The sequence below is a fragment of the Eptesicus fuscus genome, chromosome 7 (assembly GCF_027574615.1).
Source record: "Eptesicus fuscus isolate TK198812 chromosome 7, DD_ASM_mEF_20220401, whole genome shotgun sequence".
NCBI lineage: Eukaryota > Metazoa > Chordata > Mammalia > Chiroptera > Vespertilionidae > Eptesicus > Eptesicus fuscus.
Window position 1 is genome coordinate 42,314,132 of NC_072479.1, and position 25,718 is coordinate 42,339,849.

The following is a 25,718-nucleotide window of genomic DNA, read 5'->3' on the forward strand; positions in this document are numbered from 1 at the left end:
CACTGTCCGTCTGCCAGGAAGGAAGCCTAAGCCACTCACTCTGTAAAACTTGGATTCCCCGAGGGTTCATAAGTCACTCATGCATCAGTTTGTCAAAGTCAAGAGGAGAGACCACTATAGTCCCAAGCAGGACAGGGTGTTGATACACTTTTCCAAACAAACAAACAAGTGCTCAAGGCATATAAGAAATGATATCAAGTACAAAGGTGTTTATGGAATCCAAAGAGTGGGATATTGAGGATCTTTAGCTTCCCGCAGTATCTGGGATTTGTGGGTGCTGCCAGGATAGGCAATATGGTAACTCTGGGCAAAGAAGACAGTGCCTCTCATTCCTCCCGGTCGTCTGGGCAGCTTCACAGCCCCATTCTCTGCAGCGGCCCTGGTTACAGCAAATACGAACCATAGACATTTGTATATTCACTCATCGGGCTGTGCTCCATCCACTCCAACTCCCATCCACCCTCCGAAACGTCTTCTCTTTCTTTCTTCAGTGCACATCTGGATGATTCTAACACTGCAACAATGCTTTCAGGTCTCTCTTTTGGCTGTGGATGAAATGCACATGAGCTTACCCAAGATGAAGAAAGACATTTACTGGGACGATTCCGCTGCTCGCCCCCCATATACACTGGCAGCTGCTGACTACTGCATACCCTCATTTCTGGGGTCAACAGTCCAAATGGCGTAAGTGCATTTTTTTAAAAAATCATCATTGTTTAGAAAATAAGTAAGTGATAATTTTTTGCCATGTTCTTGGCATTACTTTCATTACAACTTTCAATTATCAGTATCTTATAAATTTTATATATAATTAACATACCCAAGGGAGTTAGAGACTAAAGAGATGTAGTTTCTGGTTTAAATATGGTGTGTGTGTGTGTGTGTGTGTGTGTGTGTGTGTGTGTGTGTGTGTGTGTGTGAGATATTTGGGGCAATTTACATTTTTACATTGTTTTTGTACCACAGCAAACTTCTCCAATAGTTGTGAAACTATCCTTTTTTTCCCCCATGCAATTTGAAGATAGTTTAATTATGTAGTCTTTTATTGTTTAACTCTACCATAATTAAATGCATTTTTTAACAAGTGTTTATTGAGCATGTACCATGTGCAGGCACTGTGTCAGACTACTTGGAGACAAGCAAATCTTAAAGAATGAAATGAGTTTTATCAAAAGTTCTTCCTAAGATTATAATTCAACCCACCTAGCCAGGTGGCTTAGTTGGTTGGAGCATCATTCTGTACACCAAAAGGTTTCCGGTTCGATTCCCGGTCAGGGCACATACTAGGCTTTGGCTTTGATCCGTGGCGGGGGCACATACAATAGGTAACCGATTGATGTTTCTTCCTCACATCCATGTTTCTCCCTCTCTCTTTTTCTCTTCCTCTCTCTAAAATCTATAAACATATCCTTGGTTAAGGATTTTTTTTAAAAAAAGAAAAGATTATAATTCAACCCAACTGTGTTTAGTATATAAATCTTTCTCTGTTCCCTGGTTTTAACATAACAATCTGTCCCTATATACAAGCTTTAAATAAATGGGTGGAGGCCTGAAGTAAATCATGCACAGTTCTTGAATAATTTCATTAAATCTGATCATGTATTTGATTTTTAAGAAATGTGTGAGTAGGGGGGAAGTTTAAGTATTTTTGCTGAAGGCAGATGCCACAGTTTCCAAGTAACTTAAAAAGAATATGGGCAAATTTAGAAAAGTAAGGAGCCTTCCCAAACATTACAGAAAAAGGAAAAAAACTTGTGGAATTTTTCTTTTAACTTTCGGACAGAGTGGCTTGTTGTTCCCCGAGGGAACAGACTTGAGTTCGCATCTTGTAGTTGCCACTTGTGACCCTTCATTCCCCTCCCCCCAGTTTTCAGCCCTCCTCTTTCCCTAACGTTTACAAAGCAAAATTCAACCGAGTGCATTTTGAAGATCCTATTGGCTTTACTCAGTGATTCGTGAGCGTTCAACCTAACAGACAGAAAGGAGCCCCAAGGAGCTGACTGTTGTAGACAGAAGGGAGCAGGAACAAGGAAGTCCTTGCACTAGGCAGCTGAGCAGGTTGGTTATTGCAAGGTTTCCTTCAGGGGGTGGCAGGGGCCTAGCAGGCAGATCACGTAACTAGTGCTCTCCAGGGGAGTCCAGATGGACTGGTTGAAGATCCCATTTCTGGGAGAGCTGGAACTATATTTAAGGCTCCATTTGGTGATGTGGGGCTTAGCATAAGCAACTTGCAGCTTGTTGTCTTGTTTTTATTTCTTTTTTATTAAACTTATTGGGGTGACATTGGTTAATAAAATTATATAGGTTCCTGGTGCACAATTCTATAATACATCATCTGTATATTGTATTGTGGGTTCACTACCCCAACTCAAGTCTCCTGCCATCACCATTGATCCCCCATACTCTCTTCTACCTCCTTCACACACCCCCGCCCCCTCCGGCCCTTTGTCTTGTTTTCAACACTGTGTCAGGATGCCTAGCTTCAGTCCTATTTCTGTAAGGCTTTGCTCTTAGCCGGGTGTCTCCTGGCCCCCATAAGCAGTGATTTGTATGCTCCTCCCAAGGAGCCTCTGAGGCTGAAAGCCCTTCAAGACCCAGAGGAAAGGATGACGAAGCAGAAAGTCGGGCCCTGTGGTATTTGTATAATGAGGCCATTCAGGAGCCAGGAGATTTGCCCTTTCCTCAAGAACACCTTAGAGAAGGGTGCCTACGCTAGACTTGCTCCTGCCTCCGGAGAGAATGCTGAGCCTGGACTCTGCTGTCCAGAGCTTCTTCCAGGCCAGGGAGCTCGTACCCACCCCAGCCAGTTGCTCAGTCTCCAGGAATAGTAATGTCCTGTTGTTTGCGCTACTCAGCATTTTTAGTGCATCCTGCAGTGGCAGTTTCATGGATGTCTGGCAACCTTTGCAATTTTGAAAATTAATAGATGCTCTTCTGTGAGTTTGTTTTTAGGTCATTAAATAGGCTTATCCTTCCCCTCCACTCCCATCATTGAAAAAAGTATTTGAAGAGCTAACTTGTAAAAGAAGAGAACCCAGCACCGCTGTGGGCAGGGGGTTAGTGGGGTGCCTCTAGTTAGTCTGCAGGCACTGCCTGTGCTCCAGTTCGAGTGTCTACTTCGTTGCTTTGGGGTGATGGTTAAAAAGATTTCTTTTGGTCTCCTGAAGTCAAGGGTGGTGGTATGTTTTTTATTGGTTTTTATAACACTTAAGGATGGGAAAGGGGAAGCTGCCCTCCTCCACCCTGCCATTGTTCCTTAAAATTACTTTATGCCTTGTTTGAACAGATTCATAAAGAATCCTTATGCTATTTGCTGTAGGACTGTCCACTTTATGACTTAGCAGACCTTTCATCGGGGAAAAATTCTCTCAGACATCAGTGGGAAAGAAGAGAGCTTTGTCTCTTCTGGGTAACCTTCCACTATTTGTTACGGACTCTGGGTTTTATGGTTGATGATGGTCTCCTTTTCATCTGGCTCTGACAGCTGCAAATCAAATTTGTAGCCACCTTTAGAAAGTCTGTGGGATTTAGGGACTGCTTTTCTAGGTACTGTGTCTCATCTTGCCATTGTTCCTTATTCTAGCTCTCCTATAGTAGCCTAACTTCATACATTATTGCATTGTTTTTATAAGCCACCTCAAATCCTTTATAAGATGAAGCAAGATATAAAGCAAGAAACAAAATGATAAATATTCTTGTCTGGAAAAAGAAGGAAAAAAACAGGCTGAGCAAAAGGAATCCACTGGAGAATAAGGAAGGCACAGGAGCCAGAGGGGTTGACAGACCAAGGTCCCAGAGAAAACACAGGAAGGCAGGCACTTGGCTGGTCCCAGGAGGGGCCTGGGCACCTGAGTGGGAGGGAAGGAGCTGAAGCCGGATGTGGTGAGGGGGGTGGGAGATGGTGCCTGTGTAGCTAGAGAAGCAGGAACCTGTGTGCTCACCACAGCTGATCTTCATCATGTCTTAATCCAAAGGAAATGTTAACAAAACCCATCTTTCTCTGTCCAATCTGAGGCCAAAAAGCTTCTGTTTTAAGACTATATTTTATAATTTCTAACACTAAATGAGTGCTGAATTTCTATCTCCCAATCTTTGTATGGGGCATATTAAAAATCAACTTCAGAACGACCATTTTCAATAGAAAAAAAGGCCAGTTGAAAATCTGAACAGAGCACCCAAAATAGAAATTTTTATTTACAAAAATATTAATTTTCATAAATATACCTGTCTTGGGCATCTAATAAATAGTGTTGATTATTCTCTGGCCAGTACTGTCCACTTAATAAACCATGTTATGAATTAACTGAGCAATGAAAAGAAATCTTTCTGGTTGATCTCTTTTCCCATTACACAGCTGAGATGATATCATTTGAATCTGATTAGTGTATTCTTTTGTCATAATGTAAAACACTTTCTGATCTGCTGTTTTAATTAAGGCATCTTTTCATTCGTTTAGCCATGGAGACACTATTAACCAAGATTTTAAAAATGCCTGAAAACAATCAAAAGAAGAGTTGTTCATAAAATATACCCAAGCTTTAAAAACAGTGGATCTTCTTTTACAACAAAAAAATTATATAGTAGATCAGAAGTATTCTTAATGATATTAGTTCAAATATACCAGAAGCAAACACTCTGTTTCATAAACCTCACTTCCCCAAAACAAACTTAGAATGCTTAAACTCAAGCCAGCATTGCTGAAAATAAATTTCTGTTTAAAACAAACAACAAAAACTAAGGTGCAGGCCTAGCCTACCACACAGCTGGCTTGAGGTAGAATGCTTGTCTTCAATTATACAGCCACAAGGTGCTCCAAAATTCTTATCATTTTTTAAATGCTTTGGATTATCCATTAGCACAACTTGTTAAGTCTCTGAGGAATGGAATATATGGAAATTAAAAACCTGAAGTCTCATAACTCCCTTTAATCCTGTCTTGTAAATCAAAATGACCAAGAGTGTAGAAGCAATAATTTCTTAACGACATTGGTAAACCCTAATAAAATGCCCAACCGTAGCAACTAAAGGATTCAAAATCTTGGAGAAGGCTGTAGCTGATTGCGAAATGGACTACTCACGGGTGTCATGAGGGTATGAGGTGTACTAACTCTGTCTAAATCTAAAAGCACTCACTCTGCCTGTGAACCTTAGACTGCTGACTGCAATCCTGTTTTTAAAAGTCTGTTCTATTGGGCTTATCTGCCATGATTCAAACATGTGAACATCTCACACTTACAGTGATCTTAAGCAATGAGTCCATGAAGCCAATTAAGGATCCATTTAGTAAAGAGGGAAAATATTCAAATTTTTGTAGAAATTTATTCCTATTTGGGAGTTGAGGAATTTAAGATTTATGTGTTACTGTGAAACTATAACCACTTACCCAGAAATAATGACTTTTACTTCTCTATCTTCATTCCAAAATTCTAAGACTATATAGCAATAATATAATTACTTTTTTTGCAATTATGCAAATATGTACAGAGCATTTACAATTATATAGAAGATCAGAAGTATCTTAATGATATTAGTTCAAATATACCAAAATATGTATTTTAGCAAAGCAAGACTTTATTAAAGTACTAGAGGCCCAGTGCACGAAATTCCTGCACTGGTAGGGTCCCTAACAGCTGCCGCCGGACAAGTCCTCCCTCCCTTCCTCTGGCTGGCCCTACTCCCTGGTCAAACACCCAGTGAGATGGGACAATTTGCATACTATGCTTTTATTATATAGGATGGTTAAGTATATTTCTAGATGGATGTTTTATTCGGTAATCTTTTCTTAGCCAACTATTTAAAAATTTTTCACTTTACAAGGAAAAACATAATATTGCATCGATGTATCACAGACAACCAAGAATATCTTGAATTCTGAATCACTAACTTGAACAGAAATGTATTCTTGGAACATTGATTTGCACTTAATGCACCAGAGGGAAAGGAGAGATGGAACCTCCCAAGGAAATGAACATGCATTAAGTTTGTAATTTTATAAATAACCCCGGGGGTTCTCTCATATGCCCACACGGGGCTCACCATTGGCGCTCTAACTTCCTACATGATACGAGAGGTACAGATGGCTTGATTTTCTTCTCTAACAAAACAATAGAGCACAATGGTATTGAAAGGCGGGGGACATTAGGTGAACCTCTATTTGGGGCCGTTATTTCTCTTTGCATCAGCCAGTGGAGGCCAGAGGAGCATAACCAGAGTTGTAACGTGGGGCATGGTATGCCTATTCTTTAACCAGATTTGCCGTAGTGCTTGGTCCAAACTAGCAGAGGTAACGGAGAGGCAGCGGTAGGGTTGTGAGCCCTGTTTGCAGCTTTCTGAGCTAAGCGCTCCTCTCACGAAGCTCCACTGGCTTGGAAGTGTCCCAGCACGGGAGTGGGGAGGAGGGCTGGGAAGCTACACCCTTCCGTCCACTGGACTTTCCTCACAATGCTTAGCCCCACACCTCCCAGCTCCATGTGAGGGTTACCTTGCCCGTCTTATAAATCCTTGACTATAGCTTTGAGGTGATTCTGCGGTGCAGAAGGTTAAAAATAACAGCATTGGCCTCTAATGGGTTTGAAGGGTACATTTTGCTTGCGGGTGAATAAATGCTCCTCCGCACACCGAGCCTTTTTGTCCTGACAGATGTTCAGACAAATGATCGGCTCCCTCCAACGCAGTCGCCTGACTTTGGGGATACTAGCAATTGGCAAACAATACATCTGAAGTGAGAAGAACTCCTATTAAGTGTCATTTTCCTAAATTTCTCATTTTGATTCTATTAAAATGACCTCCTATTATTAGAATTTAAATTGTCAAAACACCACTTTCACAGTGGCACAGAGAAGAAAAATTAAGCGTCATCCAGTTTTATCCCTCCGTCTTTTGAAGCTTATATTTCCCTGATCACTCTAGGACGAGGGTTGCTTGGCAGGAAGCTTGCTTTGAAAAAAGTGTATTCGCTCTATGAGTGTCACCGCACTGTTTCCGGCCTTTCCATATGAGACACCCCAGGAAGTCTGGAAAGGGGCTGCCATTCAGCCGTCCTGTCTCCTGCCTCTTCTTTGTTATGGCCACAGGAGGCAGACAGTGTTCTGCACCCCTTCCCAGCCCAAGCACCTTTGCAAGAGGCCTTCATTAAACTCCTGCTGCTGCTGCTCTCAGAGATTTGTCATTGGCAAAGAAGACTGTGGGGCTTATGGTGATGTAGGTGCTCAGTAGAGATTTTTTAAATTGGGTGGTTGGTTTTTTTTGACACTTGAAAAAAAAGTAAGAACGCAGACACCAGTCCAGACAATGATCTGACCTGTACAAATAAGTGATGCTTCCCCTCCTTGTAGACTAAACTAGCCTGACAAGCTTAACATAACCTCTTCTTTCTCCTGCACCTACCCTTCTCGTCCCCTTCAAAAATAACCCAGCCTGGCCCGTGTGGCTCAGTGGTTGAGCATTGACCGAGGAACCAAGAGGTTGCCGGTTCGATTCCCAGTCAGGGCACATGCTCAGGTTGTGGGATCGATCCCCAATAGGGACAGTGCAAAGAGGCAGCTCACCGATGATGAGGCAGCTGATCGATGATGTTCCTCTCTCATCAATGTTTCTATCTCTCTATCCCTCTCTCTCTAAAAATCAACAAAAACAACAACAAAAAAATAAAAATAAATAAAAACTTATTTTTAAAAATAGCACAATACATGGCACAACCTTTCCCATGCTCACTTTTCCTACATTTCAGTGTGGATGATTAATATTGTGCAACAAATGTGTGCTGCAGGGTCTGGCAATGTCTGCAAATGGCACAAAACACAACACTGAGAGGCAAAGTTAGGGCAGGGCCACCTGGTTGGTTCTACCTCCCTTCCCTCAAATAATCCAGCTTCCTCTCATCCTGATATTTCCTCTTCATTTACCTAGTGCCTTAGTCTTACAGGTAAATGACTGTTATGGTCATCCCTTCTAATGGGTTAGTTGTTAGGTGGCAGCTCCAAGGTGTAGTAACATTTTTTAAAGAACACGCTTGAAGGAGAAAAGAAAGTGACCTTGAAGCAGACGCTATCATTTCCTTCGATCACGTGCAAGATGTCAATGACGATTCGAAAACCACCTCTGAAAGTTTGCCAGTCATTGAAAGAGCTCCTTTTATACCCTCCCTACTCTTCAAAGCTTTTCCACATCCTGATCACTCCTTTGGAACTCCCAAACAACCTGCAAGGCAGGTAGAGTAAGGCAAACCTGTCACCAGATTACCAAATGATGCAAAGTCACAGAGAGGTTAAGTGGGTCTCCCAAGGTCACACAGCCTGGACAGCAGCAATCCTGGATCTGCAACATCCCAAAATAAATCATTTTTCTTACCACAGAGGCAGTTCTCAAATTCCACCTCTGGGCACTAATGGCTGCATGGCACTTTCCATGAATGTCCCCCTATCTCTAATTACCTGCCTACCTCAGTCCAAGTAAATTCCAGAATATAAGACCCAACTTTTTCAGCTGACCTTCTCTAATATATAGCAATATAATGAGGGTTCTGACATTCTATCATATAATATTTCTGCTATAATTGTTTGGGGGTATTTTAAGTGGTATTGTATTTGGGCCTCAGAATTGTACTAACCCTATACTACGGGTTCACATTAAAAATCAAATACGGGGACGTAGAAAGTCTAAATGGACCTAAAAAATATACCCAAGCCTCCCAACTGGGAAATAAAAAATATTTTCAAGTACAGCAGGTCCTTGAATAATGTCATCTCATTCAACATCATTTTATTATAAAGTTTATGAGGTGCCGTAGGAACTTAACTCTTGTTTATATCCATTAGCCTATAGTAAAATTGGTTTCCTCATTTGTCATTTCACTTCGAGTCCTAGAATCTATTGATGGTGTTAAGTTACATGCTATTCTGTACGCTCTAAGCCTTAAACTATTTTGCTCTTAAACCACAGTTTCTGCCGTCCAATTGGGAACCATGGCTATTAGACACAGGAGACGGGCACTGTGTGTTGGCAGCGAACCCTTCATGGAAGGTGTCATTTAGAAGAAAGCTCATTAGATTCATCGTGGGGTGGGCGTCACACTGCTCTTTGGTAGCATGGAGCCTGGAGGGCTTCCCTCATCACTGCAGCGTGAGATTCATGAAACTGCCCCCCAGATCACAGACCACTAAGTGTCCTTCTGAAGGCCCATTTTCTGACTAACAGTATGGAAAGTTCCCAAGTCATGTTTCTTATTCAAAACATTTCTGTTTGACAACACTCATTCATGCTGCTTTCCATGTCGCTGTTCCCGCTTGGACACGGCTGCCAAATGGCACACTCGAGCTCTGCTGTCCATGCTCAGAGACGATCCAGAGCTCTCCACTGCCTCGTCCAAATCCCTCTCCCTGTCTTGTAAGACTCCTCATCTCACAGCCCAAGGCTACCTCTCCACCTCTGTGCCGACACTGTCCTGTGTGCTTCACACAAACTCACGTATTTCCTGCTCCTCACAAACACCCTAAACTGTCCTGCTGCCCTATTGGCCCAGTCGCTTCTTTCACCTGGAGTATCCGTCCTTTCTCTGCCCGATTCCTACTCAGAAGCAAAAGTCCAGCTCAAACACCTCCTTTGCTCCTCGTTGTTTATATGCAATTGACCCTTGAACAACACAGGTTTGAACTGCGTAGGTCCACTTATATGGGGACTTTTATTTTCAATAAATGTGTTTTCCTTATAATTTTCTTAATAACATTTTCTTTCTTCTAGCTTACTGTATTGTTAGAAGATAATATGTAATTCATGTAACATACAAAATATGTGTTAATTTGGGTGTTTGTTACCGATAAGGCTTCTGGTCAGCAGTGGGCCATTAGTAGTTACGTTTTTGAAAAGTCAAAAGTTACAGGTAGATTTTCAGTGCCCTTAACCCCCACGCTGTTCAAGGGTCGGCTGCACGTGCTTTCGCCCTCCTTTTAAATTGTGTTATACAGAACTTAATGCAGCAGTTGGTTCCAGGTAGGTGCCCAATAAGTCTGGTTGGGTAAGTGGATAGACTTCACGTGTCCACACCACTGTTTCACGAGGCAGGAAGGTGCAATAGGGTCTCAGTGTCCGTTGGTAAATCAGATCATTAGCGAGAGCACTGGCCCTTTTGCAGTTTGCTTTTTCCACCTGGTGTATTTTTCTCCACTTTGTGACCCACGGCCTTAATCGTTTTTGCCTCAGTTGAATGTGCATATCCACCACAGCAATGCATACATAGTAAGAAAGTTTGGGTGTTGTTGTTTTTAGGATTCCCGAAGTTCTGAAGTAATAATAATACATTTTTTTTTCCTAGAAGATTTTGTCATTCTTACAAGGTTGTGTGGTTTAGAAGGAGCTAACAAAAAGTTCAGATCCCAAATGGAGGCTAGAGGCCTGTCCACCTCGATTCCCAGAGCCCGTCCAGGGAGGCAGTCTTAGTGAACAACTGCGCTTGTCGCTCCCCTGGTGAACGCCCTGATGACATGGGCTCCTGAAGTGTGACTGGAGATATGACCCAATGAAACCCAACCAGCAGGGTCACCGGGGCTGCTGAAGCATGAGTCTGCGTTTCTCAAGTCAGTGTAACAGAATCTGAGCCAGGCGGAGCAGAGAGCGGGCCAGGGGCTATCTGGTAGCCAACGGCAGTGCTGGGGCTTTAGAATAACAGCTCGAGGCTGTAATCCGATGCCATCCCAGGACGTTTAGCCAGTTAATCTCCTCAATTACCCATTCGTTATTCATAAACACGAGAAACCAGGTTTTCTTTTGGCTGCTCCCTTTGCCCTTTCAGGTTACACCAATATCATGCTGTCCTTACCTTTCCCTTGTGTCGCGTAAAATGCACCTGGCATGGCAGAGCATCTTGTCACCATGGATGTCACTTGTGAACACGGGCCTGGGGCGGCCCGACCACTGCTCTCCCGCAGTTTAAGGGCACGGCTTTCAGGCGTTCTTCAAACCTCATTAAGACTAAATCCCCCGCGATGTGAGCCCAGCAGCCATGTGATCTGAGGCAGGAGAGGCCTTACTACCCTATAGCCCTTACTGTTATCTCCATCATCCATTTTTATTGCAGCCTTGACGGAGAAGATTAAAGAGGGTGAGGTTTTTTGTGTCTTAAGTGTTGAAAATTCTCCATAGCAAATCTATCGAACTAGTCACACGAGGAGCCCAACCTCAGTGTGAGTCCTTCCACAAGGTCCACACTCCCTCTCCAGGCTTTGTATCAAGGGGAGTAAAGACAAGGACTTTGGAGTCAGACTCCTGGGTCTGGCCCTCGCTGCGACATCGCCGTAACGATTCTCTCTGAGCCCGCTTCCTCATCTGTAAGGTGTGAGTGGCAATAACAACACCAACGCACACGATTACTGAGATAAGTAATTACCTCATGGGAGGTCAGTAAATGTTAGCTCTTGTTTGCACTGTCTTGAATTTAGCTATGATCCATTGTTCTGGGAGTTTTATGGGTCCTGGGAAAACATGACCTTAGTTCATCTGTAATGAGGGAGAAAGAACACATACTATATCTTTTTGTTTAATGTTCAAATCTCTACATCAGTGAATTCTCAAAGTGTGGTCTGGGGACTCTGGCAGATTCCCCAGCAGCCAAGTCCTTAAATTGATATACGTCACTGTATAAGTTTAAAACACACAGCCTGATGGTTTGATTTATATTGTGAGACAATTACCACCATCCTTTCATACAGATACAATAAAGAGGGGAAAAAATAAGAAAAAAGGGAAAAATTTTTCTCCTTGTGATGAGAACTCTTAGGACTTACTCTCTTCACGACCTCCCTATATATCATACAGCACTGCTAGCCGTTGCAAAGCCACCTTTGTAATACTAGGATGTTATTTGCCTTTTTCGCTCTCCTGAGTGTGGAGTGGAATTTTCCAGAGGCTACATGCTAGGTGATGATGTAATCACTTAATAGGTAATGGAATGTGTGCTTGTATATCCTTGCGTGTGGTGTTTTTTGTTTGTTTGTTTTATTCCTCAACTATTTCTAATAGAGTAAATAGCAATAGCTGTAACACACATAAATCTCTTTGGGGTGCTCAATAATTAGTTTTTGTGTGTGTGTGTGTTTGTGTGTGTTGTGTGTGTGTGTGTGTGTGTGTTTTAAGAAAGGAAGGGAAAGTGGGAGAGAGAGAAACATCAGTGATGAGAGAGAATCATTGCCCAGCTGCCTCCTGCACCCCCCACACTGGGGATGGAGCCCGCAACCCGGGCCTGTGCCCTGACCTGGAATGGAACCGTGACCTCCTGGTTCATAGGGCCACGCTCAACCACTGAGCCACGCCGGCTGGGCCAGTTTATAAGAGTTTAAAAAGACCCCCGTGACCAAAAACTGAGACCCTCCGCTAGACTGTTCTCAACTCCAAGTCACCCTCCCGACCACCTCAAAATCCTTTCCGCAAAAATGCCAACCACCCGTTTGAGACTCTGCCCCCAGGCCAGGCCCCAGAGCCGCTCCGCCCACACCCGCCCCCCTGTGTTCCAGGCTGTCTGGGTCCGACTTGCCCGGCGAGGAGTGGCTGGACTACGAGAAGCACGGCCACCGCCACTCCATGATCAGGCGGGTCAAGAGGTTCCTGAGCGCCCACGAGCACCCGGGCAGCCCGCGCGGCAGGCGCTACGCCCGGCAGGCCAGCGAGAGCTCCGCCTTCTTCCCGCCCGGCGACCTCAGCCCCGCCAGGGACCTCCTGGACGTGCCGGCCCGGAGACCCCGCCGCGCCCCCAAGCACCTCGCCCCCGACGGGAGCCCCGCGCTGCACGCCAGCCTGGGCGAGCTGTCCACCATCAGGGAGACCAGCCGCGCCAGCACCTTGCAGAGCCTGACGCCGCAGACCAGCCTGCGGGCCTCCCCGGTCAAGATGCCGCAGGTCCCCGAGGTGCGGATCACCGCCCCGGGGCCCGCGGCCGAGGACCTGGGCGACTCCACCGCCTCCATCCAGAGCTTCGAGTTCACCGGGGTGCAGCCCAGCGGCCCCGGGCAGCCCGGCGACCCCCTGAGGCTGAGGGTGCTCCCCTCGGGGGAGGGGACGCCTCCCCGAGGCCCCAGTCCCCAGGCTGTCTCCGCCCAAGCGGAGCCGGACCTGTTCCCGTTCGCCCCTGGGGAGGACCCTTTCGCCAACGACTCGTTCCCCAAAAGGTGGAGCCTCCCGGGCTTCCTGGAGTCCAGCCACACCTCCCTGGAGGCCCGGGGGCTGGAGCCCGCCGACCCCGAGCCGCCCCTGTTGCTCGACACAGAAACGTCCTCCGAGACCAGTGGCATCAACTTTGTGGCTGGCCCGCGAGCCTCCCCCGACCTGCTGTACCTGATGGAAACCCTGGACACCCAGGAAACGGACATCGTAGAGTTCAACCACGAGCGGACGGACGGGTCGCCCGGAGGAAAGCCAGCCAGCTCCAGGACCTAGGGCTCACCTCCACCCTTCCTCCCCCTGAGTTCGGCGTCAGTTCCAGGACGTGTCCAGCTCTGGTCAGTGTTTCAGCAACCATCACACTGTATAAGCTATTCAACACTCTGAAGGGCATTGCGATCCGGACGCTCTCAACTGAGAAAATCCAGCTCATGGGCATCACCCACCATGGGCCTACCCTGACCGCAGTGATGTATCTCAACCAAATAAGGAGCCTTAAAGACACATGTGATCTATAAACTCAATAGACTGTCAGCTTTGGAAAGCACCTGAGAGATCATAACCCAATCCCCTGGCTTTGCCAGTAGGAAGACAGAGAATTCCCTATTTTTCTTCTCTTCTTCAATTATAAAGACAGGGAGATGGCTCGTAAAACGCCTCAAACGCTGCATTCTAAGTATGAGCTTTTGTTTGAGGCTCTCCTACCATTTCACTCCCACTTTCTAGCCCATTATTACCGCTTCCTACTATTAAGCTTGTGTTCTTAAGCTTCAGCTTCATCTCCCATTTCCTTTTCTCCTCTCACCACTTCATTTTTCTCTGTTCCCACGTTATTCTCTCATCTTCCTCTAGTTCCCTTCTTCCTAGTCTTGCTCCTTCCCTAATACTCCAGTCTGTCCCACCTTGCAGGTTATAATATTTACTCTAGCCAACTCGGTTGCTTACCTTTTGCCATGATTTTCAAAATGTGAGGCATTGGCAAAGCCTCCCACAGAGTAACGGAAGATGTCAACAAATCCACTTGACGCACTTCCAGCCTCTCGGTGGAGAGGGTGGGAGTCCATGGCACCCGCACCCTGGGCAGCCAGGGCGTTTCTCTCCGCCTCCACCCTGAGGTCTGGAACACTGGAGAAAACTGAAGCCAAGGTGGGCATGAGACTTAAATAACCACATGCTATGGAACCAAAGAATACCAACACTTGGAAGTGTTTAACTCGAACTCTTAAAGCCAAATTCCCAATCTTGTCACAGCGTGGGACCAGTTACTGTGTCTGCCAGGTTGTTTGGGATGAAGTAGGACGTTGGAGCTGGGAGGTTTAGGGGGTCCAGGACTGCACGATGGGGATGGGACTGGGACTCACTCACGCCAAGGAGCTCTTGGGGTGGCTGCCAGTGGGGGGCTCCCAATTTTGTCTGGAAAGCCATGTCTTATGAGTGCTGCTCTCACTATTTCTGTCATGTGATGAAGCTTGACTACATAAGGTTTAAGAAATAAAATAACCCTAATAGCCATCATGTACTGAGTGCTCAGTGTTCCAGGCAGCAGCATGGAAAGTCCACAGATGACCTCACTAATCCTCAAAGGAATCTTATGAGCTGATATACTATCATCTCCATTTTCAAGATGAAGATACCAGAGGCTTTGGAGAGGTAAAATAATTGGACTGAAACCACATAGCCAGGAAGTGGCAGGGCTCAGATTCAAACCCAGGTTTCTGACTCAGGAGCCCATACTCTTAGCCCGTGAGCTCCCTCCCTGTGCTGTGCTGTCTGCAAGGGCCTGAATTTGCCAGCAATTTGCCCAGAATACCGGAGGATGTGCTGAGAGCGCCATGCCTGCGTTTCTTCAGCCTTGGAGGCCTCCCAGATCCTCCCTGCTGAAGTCTACCTGCATCTTTTTTTTTTTTTAATATATTTTTATTGATTTCAGAGAGAGCGGGAGAGAGAGATAGAAACATCAATGATGAGAGAGAATCATTGATCGGCTGCCTCCTGCACGCCCCACACTGCAATCCGAACCTGCAACCTGGGCATGTGCCCTGACTGAGAATCGAACCATGACCTCCTGGTTCATAGGTCGACACTCAACCATTGAGCCACACCAGCTGGGCTACCTGCATCTTTAATGCATGCATAGAAGAGGGCATTGCTCCACGTTGGAGCCCCCGCCATGGTCCTCCTCATCTTCCTGAAAGAAGCAAGTTGGCAGCCACGCCCCCCTTCCCCTTCCCAACTCCTCCTGATATGCAGTGCTGTCACTGGCACATTTTCACAAGGCATCGCAGCATCCCAATGACCACCCCAGCTGCACGACAGCCATGGCATTTACCTTAACTGGCCTTTCTCCAAGGACTAAAAGGAAATACTCGTAATATTGGAAGAAATGCTCTACATTGATGGCTTTCTATGTTGGTTGATAGTGTTACTACCTGGGAAGGCACTGATATCCAAAGCATTACACAGACCACGGGATCAGCCCCAAATATAACACTTTTAAAAGGAGAAACCTTGCCCCCGCTGGTTTGGCTCAGTGACTGGAGCATTAGGTCCCAGGCTAAAGGGTCCTGGGACCTATTCCAGTCCAGGGCACGTACCTTGGTTGTAGGCTCATCCCCCAGCCCCATGCCGATGGGTGCAGGAGGCAACCAACCAATGTGTCTCTTTCACATCATTGTTTCTCTCTGTGTCTCGCCCCCTCCTTTCCACTCTCTCTAAAAATTAATGTAGAAAATATCCTCCAGTGAGGATTAACCAATAAAATAAAATAAAATAAAATAAATAAAATAAAATAAAATAAATAAAAATTTAAAGACAGGAACCTTAACCTTCTCTTAATACTCTTCTCTTTAATGTTTCAACTTAAGTCCCTCTACTCTCTTCTCTTTGGCTTTATCTGTTGCTCAAATGCAAATGTTTCTACTTAGCTGCTTTTGAAATATAATTAATTTTTGTCTCTAAATGCAAAATGATAAATCATACACAATTAGAATCATGCATTTTGTCGAGGACTAAGAGTGTTCGTTTATCTCTGCTTCCATCCATCCCTCATGCACCTTTGTGGAGAGAATTAATGTCCTTGATATTTCATCCAAATCTGTGGTGGCCTCCCCTTTCCTCCTTGTACTAAAAAATGAACAATGATTCATTCAACAAGCCTATCACCTAGACTGCTGATTTTTAGTTGAACAAGTGTAAAGGGACAGGTAACTACTGTTTAATTGGCAGTTACTTGCCAATTACACATCACTAGTTGCTGTAGTATGACATTTATCTGATTTACTAAGGACATTTAGCATCCTTTCATATACTCCGTAATTCTCTTGGGACTCCTATTTTAAAAATTGCCTTTTCAAGTTCTTTGCCCTTTTATCTATATTTCTCCTGTTGGTTTCCAGGAGTTCCTTCTATATTTTAGAATGGTAATAGGCCCCTGTTGGTTTTGAACATCACAACAGTCTTTTCCAATCCTTTGTGTGTCTGTTAAAAGTCGTCACTGGTGTCCATTGTTGAATAGAAAGACTTAATTTTGGTATAATCAAGTTCATCAAATTTTTTTGTTTTATTCTTTTGAAGTTTTTTTGGGGGGAGGGAAGTCTTTCCTAACCCCTGTCATGATTATTCTCCTACCATTTTTTTCTATTATCTTTATAACATTCGGTAGGGATCCAGTTTTATTTTTCTCCATAGAATGAGCCAGTTTCCCTACAACCCCTCCTATTAAAAGATCAGTTATAAGTCCCACGTATTTCTTGCAAATCAGATGCGCTGGTATGAAACAAAATAGCATCTGAGAGAACCAACAGATAGGGTGGTGTGGGTAAATAAAAGAAAGCTGAGTCTTAACCTCATAAAACTCTAGCTCCTCCCCCCTGAATACAAACTTGCTCCAAATGCATCTCCTCTCTTGTCTTCCAACTGGTGCTTTTCCCCTTTTCGGTGCCTGAACTGTATAAACTCATTACCTTCCTCTATGCAAAAACCCACTAAAAACGGGCCTGTGTGATCAGGCTGAGCCTACGCTGCAGGAGTAAAGCCTGATACATACGGAGATCTCGCTGAAGAACAGGGATGGTGCTGCAGGACCCTTCAACATTCAAAGGAGGGCAGAATGGAGTCCAGACAGGTGGAGCCCACCATTAAACTATATTTAGGGCCCGGGATCAGCAGAGGTGGGGGCGGCACACCAGGAGGCCAGCATCGCCTGTTCTTGCCGCCTGAGACCTGCCCTGCATCTCCGAGACTTTTGCCTTGTCTCCTCTTTGCTCTCCTGTAACAGGCTGTGCTCAAAGATGGGAGGATGTTGGGTGTTTACTGCCACACCTGGGACACTTGCAGATGGTTTCAGAAGAGAACTTAATCTCATCTGCTCTTTATTCCTCACGAAATGAAGCTCTCTGAAATTGGCAGCCTCCTTGACATTAATAATAAAGTCACTATTTATCCACATGGTCCTTGGACCCTACAATCCCAAAGGGACACACACTTTTCGAGATTAGAAAACACTTTCAAACAAAGGACCAGTCAGATTTTCCCCAGTAAAAGTGGATTTTGATTACTTTTGTTACTAAAAAGAGTGAGAATACAGCAAGCTCCTGAATGACACAGTCACCCTCTGCAAGTTTGCTCCTCCTGGCCCCAGTTCAGAGGCCGTTCCTCCAACTTACCACAGTCTCCACCACTCCCTACCGCCCTCCAGGAGGCCTGCTTCACTCAGGTGTGGCCTACTTGGTCTGGTGGGCAGCTTGAGATTTCAATTATTTTACTAAAGCATCACCAGCTCCATGGAGACCTCAACCACTGTCTGTGCCCTGCTGCTCTGTCAAGAAAGAAGGCCCAGGTCTGGCTGAGGGGGGCCAGGTGAGGTAATGCAGCTCTCCCAGGTACAGTGGAAGTGGGCATGTGCTCTCCTGTCCCAGGAGGCCGCCACACCCCTCTACGGGGATGTACTAGTAAGCTCTGTTCACTGTCTTGCTCAATCAGGGTATCTCCCATGCTTCGGACAGTGCCTGACATATCAAAAAAACATTAGATGAGCCCTGGCCGGGTTGCTCAATGGTTCGATTCTCGGTCAAGGGCATATACCTCAGTTGTGGGTTTCCCAACCCCTACTGAGGTGCCTGAGAGAGGCAACCAATCAATGTGTCTCTCACATCGATGTTTCTCTCTCTCTCTCTCTCTCTCTCTCTCTCTCTCTCTCTCTCTCTCTCTCCCCCTCCTCCCTCACTTCCACTGTATAAATCAATGGGAAAATATACTTGGGTGAGGATTTTTAAAAAATTAGATGAATGAATGCTTGAAAGAAAGAATTAATTAATTAATTAACCAAATTAGATCTAGATCCAAAGTTAAGAAACCTAAAATCTCAATCAAAGATAACCGAAACCTTAGCTGTATGGTCTCAATCAAGTTATTTGAACACTCTGGACTTCATCTTGCTCAGCTCTAAAATGAGAGATTAGACTAAGCGATTAAGGTTCCAATCAATTTCTGTATATTCTATACTTGGGGAAGAAGGAAGAGATGGTTATGATGAATATTGAGAAAATGGACCCTCTGGGCAGCATGGGAAGGCGGAAAGGCGGCTCCGGCCAGAGCGAAGGCGGTGCCGGCAGCCAGGGGAAGGAAGGCCCATTCTTGCACGAATCTTCGTGCATCGGGCCTCTAGTTTACTAATAAGTTCCTTTACGTAGCAGTCTGAGACAAAATTAGATATAAACATTTGGTCTGCAGTGGGAGAATGGTGGCTGGTAGTTTGAATCTGATTTCCAGAATGCTCTTGCCTAGCCAGGATCCTCCAACTTACCACAGTCTCCACCACTCCCTACCGCCCTCCAGGAGGCCTGCTTCACTCAGGTGTGGCCTACTTGGTCTGGTGGGCAGCTTGAGATTTCAATTATTTTACTAAAGCATCACCAGCTCCATGGAGACCTCAACCACTGTCTGTTCCCTAAACTATGCAAAGCGACTTTCCGTGACTTGGTTTCCTCACAGATTAAATGGAGATAACGGTAATACCTATTATTGTGAATATTCAATGAGTTCATTCATACAAAATTCATAGTGCATCGCCTGTCACATACTAAGCATGTCTGAGCCCCACTCAGACATGTTAAACCTGGATTCTGTCTCTTTCTGACCTGCCTCTCCGGGTGAACTGTACCGTCTTAGTAGTCTCCCTGGCTCGATGACAGGGCAACTCACTCGAGAGGCAGGGACGCCCAGCACTAATCAACCTTGCTTGACCAGGTCCCATTGGCAGCAGGCCTTGCAGGGATGTCAGATCCCAGATGACCCAGGAACAGCATTCATTTCTGTGTCATTCCCACTGGAGTAACCGGAGCCTCTCACTGCTGGTCATGGTAGCTGGAGGCTGATGGTCTCTTGCCAAGAGTAAAGGCAGCCCGGAGCCTGCTATTTCCAGGCATCAACCTCAGGATCCATCAGTCACCCCGCGGTCAGCTCTGGAGCAAATGGCATGGAGCACTGAATAGCAGGGAGGCTGCACAGAGCGGGGAGATGAATACATTTGTAATTTTAAAATTGATTTGAGAGAGAGAGGGGAAGAGAGAGAGAGAAACATTGATGTGAGAGAGAAACATGGATTGGCGGCCTCCCGCATGTGCCCTGACCAGGAATCGAACCTGTGACCTTTTAGTGCACAGGACAACCCTACAACCAACTGAGCCACACTGGCCAGGGCAAAGTGTGTAATTTTTTAAAGCTAGCTTCATTCTCCTAAGGAAAGGACGAGTCAGTAAGTACAGGAAGAAGAAACAGCTAAGTTGGTGAACCCTGTTGGTGTGAGGAAGAGAGGGCTGGGAAGAACATCAGACTCGTTCAGCGCTTGGGAAACAAAACCTCTGAAAGCTGTAAAGGATCAGAAGATGATAAAAGACAGATCTGAGGTGAAACACCAAATGCAAGAGGCAAGAACACTCCTGTCCAGAGTCGCTTTCCTCAGACTACACTGCAAGGAGTACTCAGAGAGCCTGTGGGAGAAACCCCGAGGAGTCGGAGCACAAACAGTAGGAAGCCCAACATCAGACCCCAAAGGACACTCTTGCCGTGGCCAAGGTGGCTCAGCTGGCTGGGCATCCTCCTGTGCACTGAAGGGTCGCCAGTTCAATTCCTGGTCAGGGCACATGCCCTGGTCGCAGGCTCTATCCCAGGTAGGGGTTGTGCAGGAGGCAGCCAATCAAGGATCAATGTTTCTCTCCCTCTCCCTTCCTTAAAAAAAAAAATTAAAACACTAAATCTTTTTTTAAAAGAAAGAAATGACACTCTTCCTCAGCTGTCCCATCGGCATCGGTGGGGTCTGGCCTCCGGCCACCAGGGCAGTTCTCTGCAGCAGCCTTGCCTCTTTTACCTGAGGCCAGGGCGGTCAATGCCACCTCCACCCACGGCTTTTGCAAACACCACTCTGTTGTTGCCCCATCCAACACACAGTAAAATGTGGATATAAACTCAGCTCCTAAGATCCGGAGCTGTCCAGAGTGGGCGGCGACCTCTAGAACTTGAAACTACTGATACACACAGTTCCATCCCTCCTGGGATCAAAAAGAGCAGGTGGGGATCACGCGGGCATCACGCCACTGCACGGTGAGCTGGGGACCAGGACGCACCTTTCCGGCGTGTTTTCCAGCAGGGAGCAGGCACTGGACTCTGTGGGTCAGTGACAAAGGTTATAGAAGACAAATCAACAGCCTGGATCCACAGTGTGCCAGGGCGCAGCGGGCAGAGCGAGCTCGTGGTTAGTTTATATTCCACTCGTAAAACCACATTTCAAACATGGCCTAATCAACCTTTGTCAAGAAGAGAAGTCTCAGAACACAGGGGGTAAAAATGTGAGCTGCTGGAATCAGGTTGCGTGGGTGGAAATGCTGGCTTCACTGCTGCTGGTGACTTTCCGTGACTTGGTTTCCTCACAGATAAAATGGAGATAATAGTAATACCTATTATTGTGATATTTAATGAGTTCATTCATACAAAATTCATAGCGCATTGCCTATCATATAGTAAGCACTTGATGTTTGCTGTTATTATTATCCTATCTAATAAAGAGGGAATATGCTAATTGACTGCCCCACCCTCAAAGATGGCGGCACCCATAGCCAATAAGGAGGGGATATGCTAATTGACTGCCACGCCCTCAAAGATGGCAGCGCCCACAGCCACAAGATGGCGACACCCAGTCCCCTCAGCCCCGCCGGGGTGGCAGGTGGGCGGCAGGCGTGCACCTGCCTCTGGAGTCTCCCAGTCCCCTCAGCCCCCCAGCCGCCCATGGCCGGCCCAAGGTGCAGGCAAGCCTCGGATGGCGGCTGCCCAGCCACCCAGGGCCAGCCCGAGGCTCAGGTAACCAGGGCTGGCCGAGGCTTGCACCACCGGCAGTGGCAGCAGCAGAGGTGTGATGGGGGTGTCGCCTTCCCCTGATCGCCAGGTTGTCTACTGCCCCGAGGGCTCCTGGACTGTGAGAGGGGGCAGGCCAGACTGAGGGACCCCCCTTTTAGTCTATTATATATAAAAAGCCAGTGTCCCTGACGACCAGGACGTCCAAACAACCGGTCACCATGAGGTGCATTGAGCACCTCTCAGTCCCTTCCCTCCCGGCCTGCAGTCTCCCATCACAGCGTGGCGAATGGGGAATCACAGCAAACGGAGCAGCGGGGCAGGACTGGCGACCCGGGGTGGAACAGTCCACCTCTTGGTCCCTCCCGTGGCCCTCAGGCTCCAATCGCAGCTTGGCCAACAGGGAACCACAGCGAACCAAGGTGAGTGGCCGCGGGGCGGGTAGAGGACGGAATGGCAACCTCCTGGTTCCTCCCCCAGGTCCCCAGGCTCCAGGGAACCAGAGCCAGGCTGCGATCGGGGAACCACGGCAAACCAGGAGGTGGCAGCGGGGACTGGCGAGCTGGCAGAAGATGGCCTAGGGACCCTAACCACACACAATTTCGTGTGCGCTGGGCCTCTAGTATCATTATGTTATTAAATAGCAATGGAGATTAAGATCCGGGGTCCTGGGCTCTACTCGGGCTCAGATACTTACTAGCTGTATGTCTGAGGATAAGTTACCTGAGGTGCCTGAGCCTCAATTTTATCAGTAATAAAATGCATTTATGCTACTACCTTCCTCATCGGGTTGTTTTAAAAATTAAGGGAAATAGTGCCCGGCCAGCATGGCTCAGTGGTTGAGCGTCAAACTATGAACCAGGAGGTCACGGTTCGATTCCCGAGTTGTGGGCTCGATCCCTAGTGTGGGGCGTGCAGGAGGCAGTCAGTCAATGATTCTCTCTCATCATTAATGTTTCTATTTCTTTCTCCCTTCCTTTCTGAAATCAATAAAAATATATTTAAAGTGTCCATGTTTTGAAAAAACAAATAAGTAAATAAATAGAAAGTAAGTGAAATAGTGAATATAAAGCAATTAATACTGTCTGATGCAAAGTTGTAACTGAATAATCGCTCATTATCTTTATTATTAGTTAATGAGATGAGCCTGGATTTAGAGCAAGAATAATATTTGAGAATGTTGGATGTTACTTCCCTGAAGGTGTAAAAATGACTCTTTTTTTGCTGAGTCAAAGATTCAGGTACATAATTTCTTAACTATCCTGCCTTAGACCGATTTGATAAAACAGAACAGAGCCAACGCCCCCTGCAGAAGCAAAGACCGAAGAGGGGAACAAGAGAGAAGGGTTCCTCAAATGGTCCAGCACAGCCTGCCTCCCAAACAGCGGACAGCGCTTCAGCGGGCTGAGCACCAAAAGCCCAAATCAGACCCCGCCCCCAGTTTTATTCACCAGAAACCAAGAGTGGAGTGATGTTCACCCCTCAGGGTTGCCAGCAGGCTCTCAGGTGCGCTTGAAATTGCCCCTGAGGGAGGAGGTTTGGGACACAAGCAGGTCTGGGGGTAAGGCCAACCCTAGGTTGTGCAGGGACCCTGTCCATGTAAACAATTTAAATCAGCATGTCTTTTCTGGAGGCCCAATAAAATACACAAAAAAGAAAAAAAAAAATTTTAAACCACACTGGTCCCCGGAGCCATCTGCTCACCACCAGACAGGTCCCTCCCAGAACCAGGGCCTGATACAGGCCAAAGGACACCCCCATATGCCTCAGGTCACTCTGCCAGGAGGTCATTGCCGCCTCCACCAGTCCCAGCACCAGGGAGGGACTTGAATGTGTGAAACTTTAGAGGATGGTGTTCCAAGAATGGAGGGGCTTGCGGGATGGGAGCAAGGCTTCCTGGGGGCTTGGGTCTGACATCCTGGGTCTAAGATGATAAAGGGGAAAGTAGAAGAAGGAAGCGTGGGTGGAGTAGGAGGAAAGGGGAAAAGGCAAATTGGGAAGGGTATCCCACATAATCCCCCAGGCCCACTCAGTAACCCAGTGCCTCCTTCTTAAATTCTGCACAGAAAGCCCAAACACCCACCTGAAATGCAAAGGCATTATCAGTGGTTGAGCACCAGCCTATGAACCTGGAAGTTATGGTTCGATTCCCAGTCAGGGCACTTGCCTAGGTTGCAGGCTGGATCCCCAGTATGGGGTGTGATCCCCAGTAGGGGGCCTGCAGGAGGCAGCCAATCAATGATTCTCTCTCATCATTGATGTTTCTATCTCTCTCTCATTCTCCCTTCCTTTCTGAAGTCAATAAAAATATGTTTTTTAAAGGCATTACCATATTGAATCTGAGGACAGTCCAGCCATACACACATCCTTAAAACTTTTGTTAACATTTAAAATCTCTATCAAATAGGTTGTTCCTCAAAGACAGAATCCAAGAAATTGGCAGCTAAGAGTCTTATCAGGAGGGAGAACAATGCAATAAAGACAAGTGTGTTATTCGAGATCAAGGAGGTGATGCAACAGGCCCTTCAGGTGTGCTCAGCACCTGGGGACTTTGGTCAGGTGGAGGAGGAAGGTCAGGAGGGGACAGAAGGCAAGGCTGCACTGATCTGAGCAGAGCAAGGGACCTCAGCCTTCACCACATCTTGAGCCCCTCATATCCAGCGGGTCTGCTTTTTGAATCAATGTGACATTATGGACTAGAGATCTCTTCACCTGCAGACCTCAGAGGCTGCCGGGAGCCCCCGGGCACCAGGCTGGCTACTGTAAACACAGTCACATTGGGTCTCCATGTCACTCGGTGGCCAGTTCCTAGACCTCGTGGTGGGAAGGGAATTGTGGTGTCAGAGTTTAGTGTCCCACTGGGAGAGCTTTCTCTCTGCCAATGTCCACCCAGCAGGAACCACTCGGTGACAGACCACTCACCGCTCCCACGGTGACCCGCTGTGAGCCGGAACATCGCTCTCCATATTGAGCCCAAAGCTGCCTCCAGGTCCCACTGGCTCTCATTCCACCTCTGGGTCTATACCTACTTAGTCCATCCTTTTCCTCACTCAGGACCAGCCTCAGACAGTTGAAAAATGCCATTTTGCTGCCTCTATGTAAGCATCCAAAATACACACACTCACACACACACATTTTTTTCTTGAGACCAAATCTTGCCAAACAAAATTATTTTTTTTAATGTTTTCATTTATTTGAGAGAGAGAGAGAGAGAGAGAGAGAGAGAGAGAGAGAGACATCGATTGGCTGCCTCCTGCACACTCCGTGGAGCCTACAACCCAGGCATGTGCCCCAAACAGGAATCAAACCAGTGACCTCTCGGCTATGGGACAATGCCCAACCAACTGAGACACACCAAATAGTTCTTTCCATCTCATGGTCTTCAGAATCTTCACCATCCTGATCTTCCCCTACAGGGCGTGTCCTAATTTCACAACAGCCCTACACAAATGTGTACCCAGAAGCAAGCACAGCACTCGCCACCTTTTTTTTTTTTTTTTTTTTAATATATTTTATTGACTTTTTACAGAGAGGAAAGGAGAGGGACAGAGAGCTAGAAACATCATGAGAGAGAAACATCGACCAGCTGCCTCCTGCACACCCCCTACCGGGGATGTGCCCACAACCAATGTACATGCCCTTGACCGGAATCGAACCTGGGACCTTTCAGTCCGCAGACCGACGCTCTATCCACTGAGCCAAACCGGTTTCGGCACTCGCCACCTTTTTGGGTTTGTTTTTGTGGCCAGTGCACAGCAGGGCAGCACAGTCAGCTTCCCTGTTGCAGACACTCAGCCTCCAGCCCTGTAGGCCCCTGAGGAGGGGACCTGCCTGCTCCTTCACTGCTTTGCTCCGGCACTGTGGGCACGTGAGTGCTTGTTTATAAATGAATGACGACTTGAGAGTACAGGGTGATTTTCTGTTTTGTTTTCGTTGTAGTAGTGGTTAGTGCTGGTGGAGGAATAGTTTTATTTTGGTTGTGTAAACCCCCTCCAAGTAGAAATATCAGACAGACAGCTGGCTATGCAGACAAGTCTGGCTTAGAGGAAAGGTTGGGGCTCCAGAGAGATCACCGACTCACAGAGAATGAGGCCACTTGACTACATTAACCTGCTTACGAGTTCATCTAATCCAGGACTCCACCCTCTTTCCACGTGGCCTGTCAGAGCCAGCAACAGTGGGACAGAGAGCATCGGCCTCTCCTCCACCCCCACAGCCCCCCAAGCA

General features: G+C 46.6%; 1 protein-coding gene across 1 annotated transcript in view; it reads left to right on the plus strand.

Moving 5' to 3' along the window:
- BEST3 (bestrophin 3) overlaps positions 1–13,421 on the plus strand; it is a 37,674-nt gene extending 24,253 nt beyond the window's left edge. The window contains exons 9-10 of the mRNA XM_054718397.1: positions 533–684; positions 12,503–13,421. Coding sequence (XP_054574372.1) covers positions 533–684; positions 12,503–13,421 — 1,071 coding nt within the window. The remainder of the gene's footprint in view (positions 1–532; positions 685–12,502) is intronic.
- Positions 13,422–25,718: the final 12,297 nt, after the last annotated feature.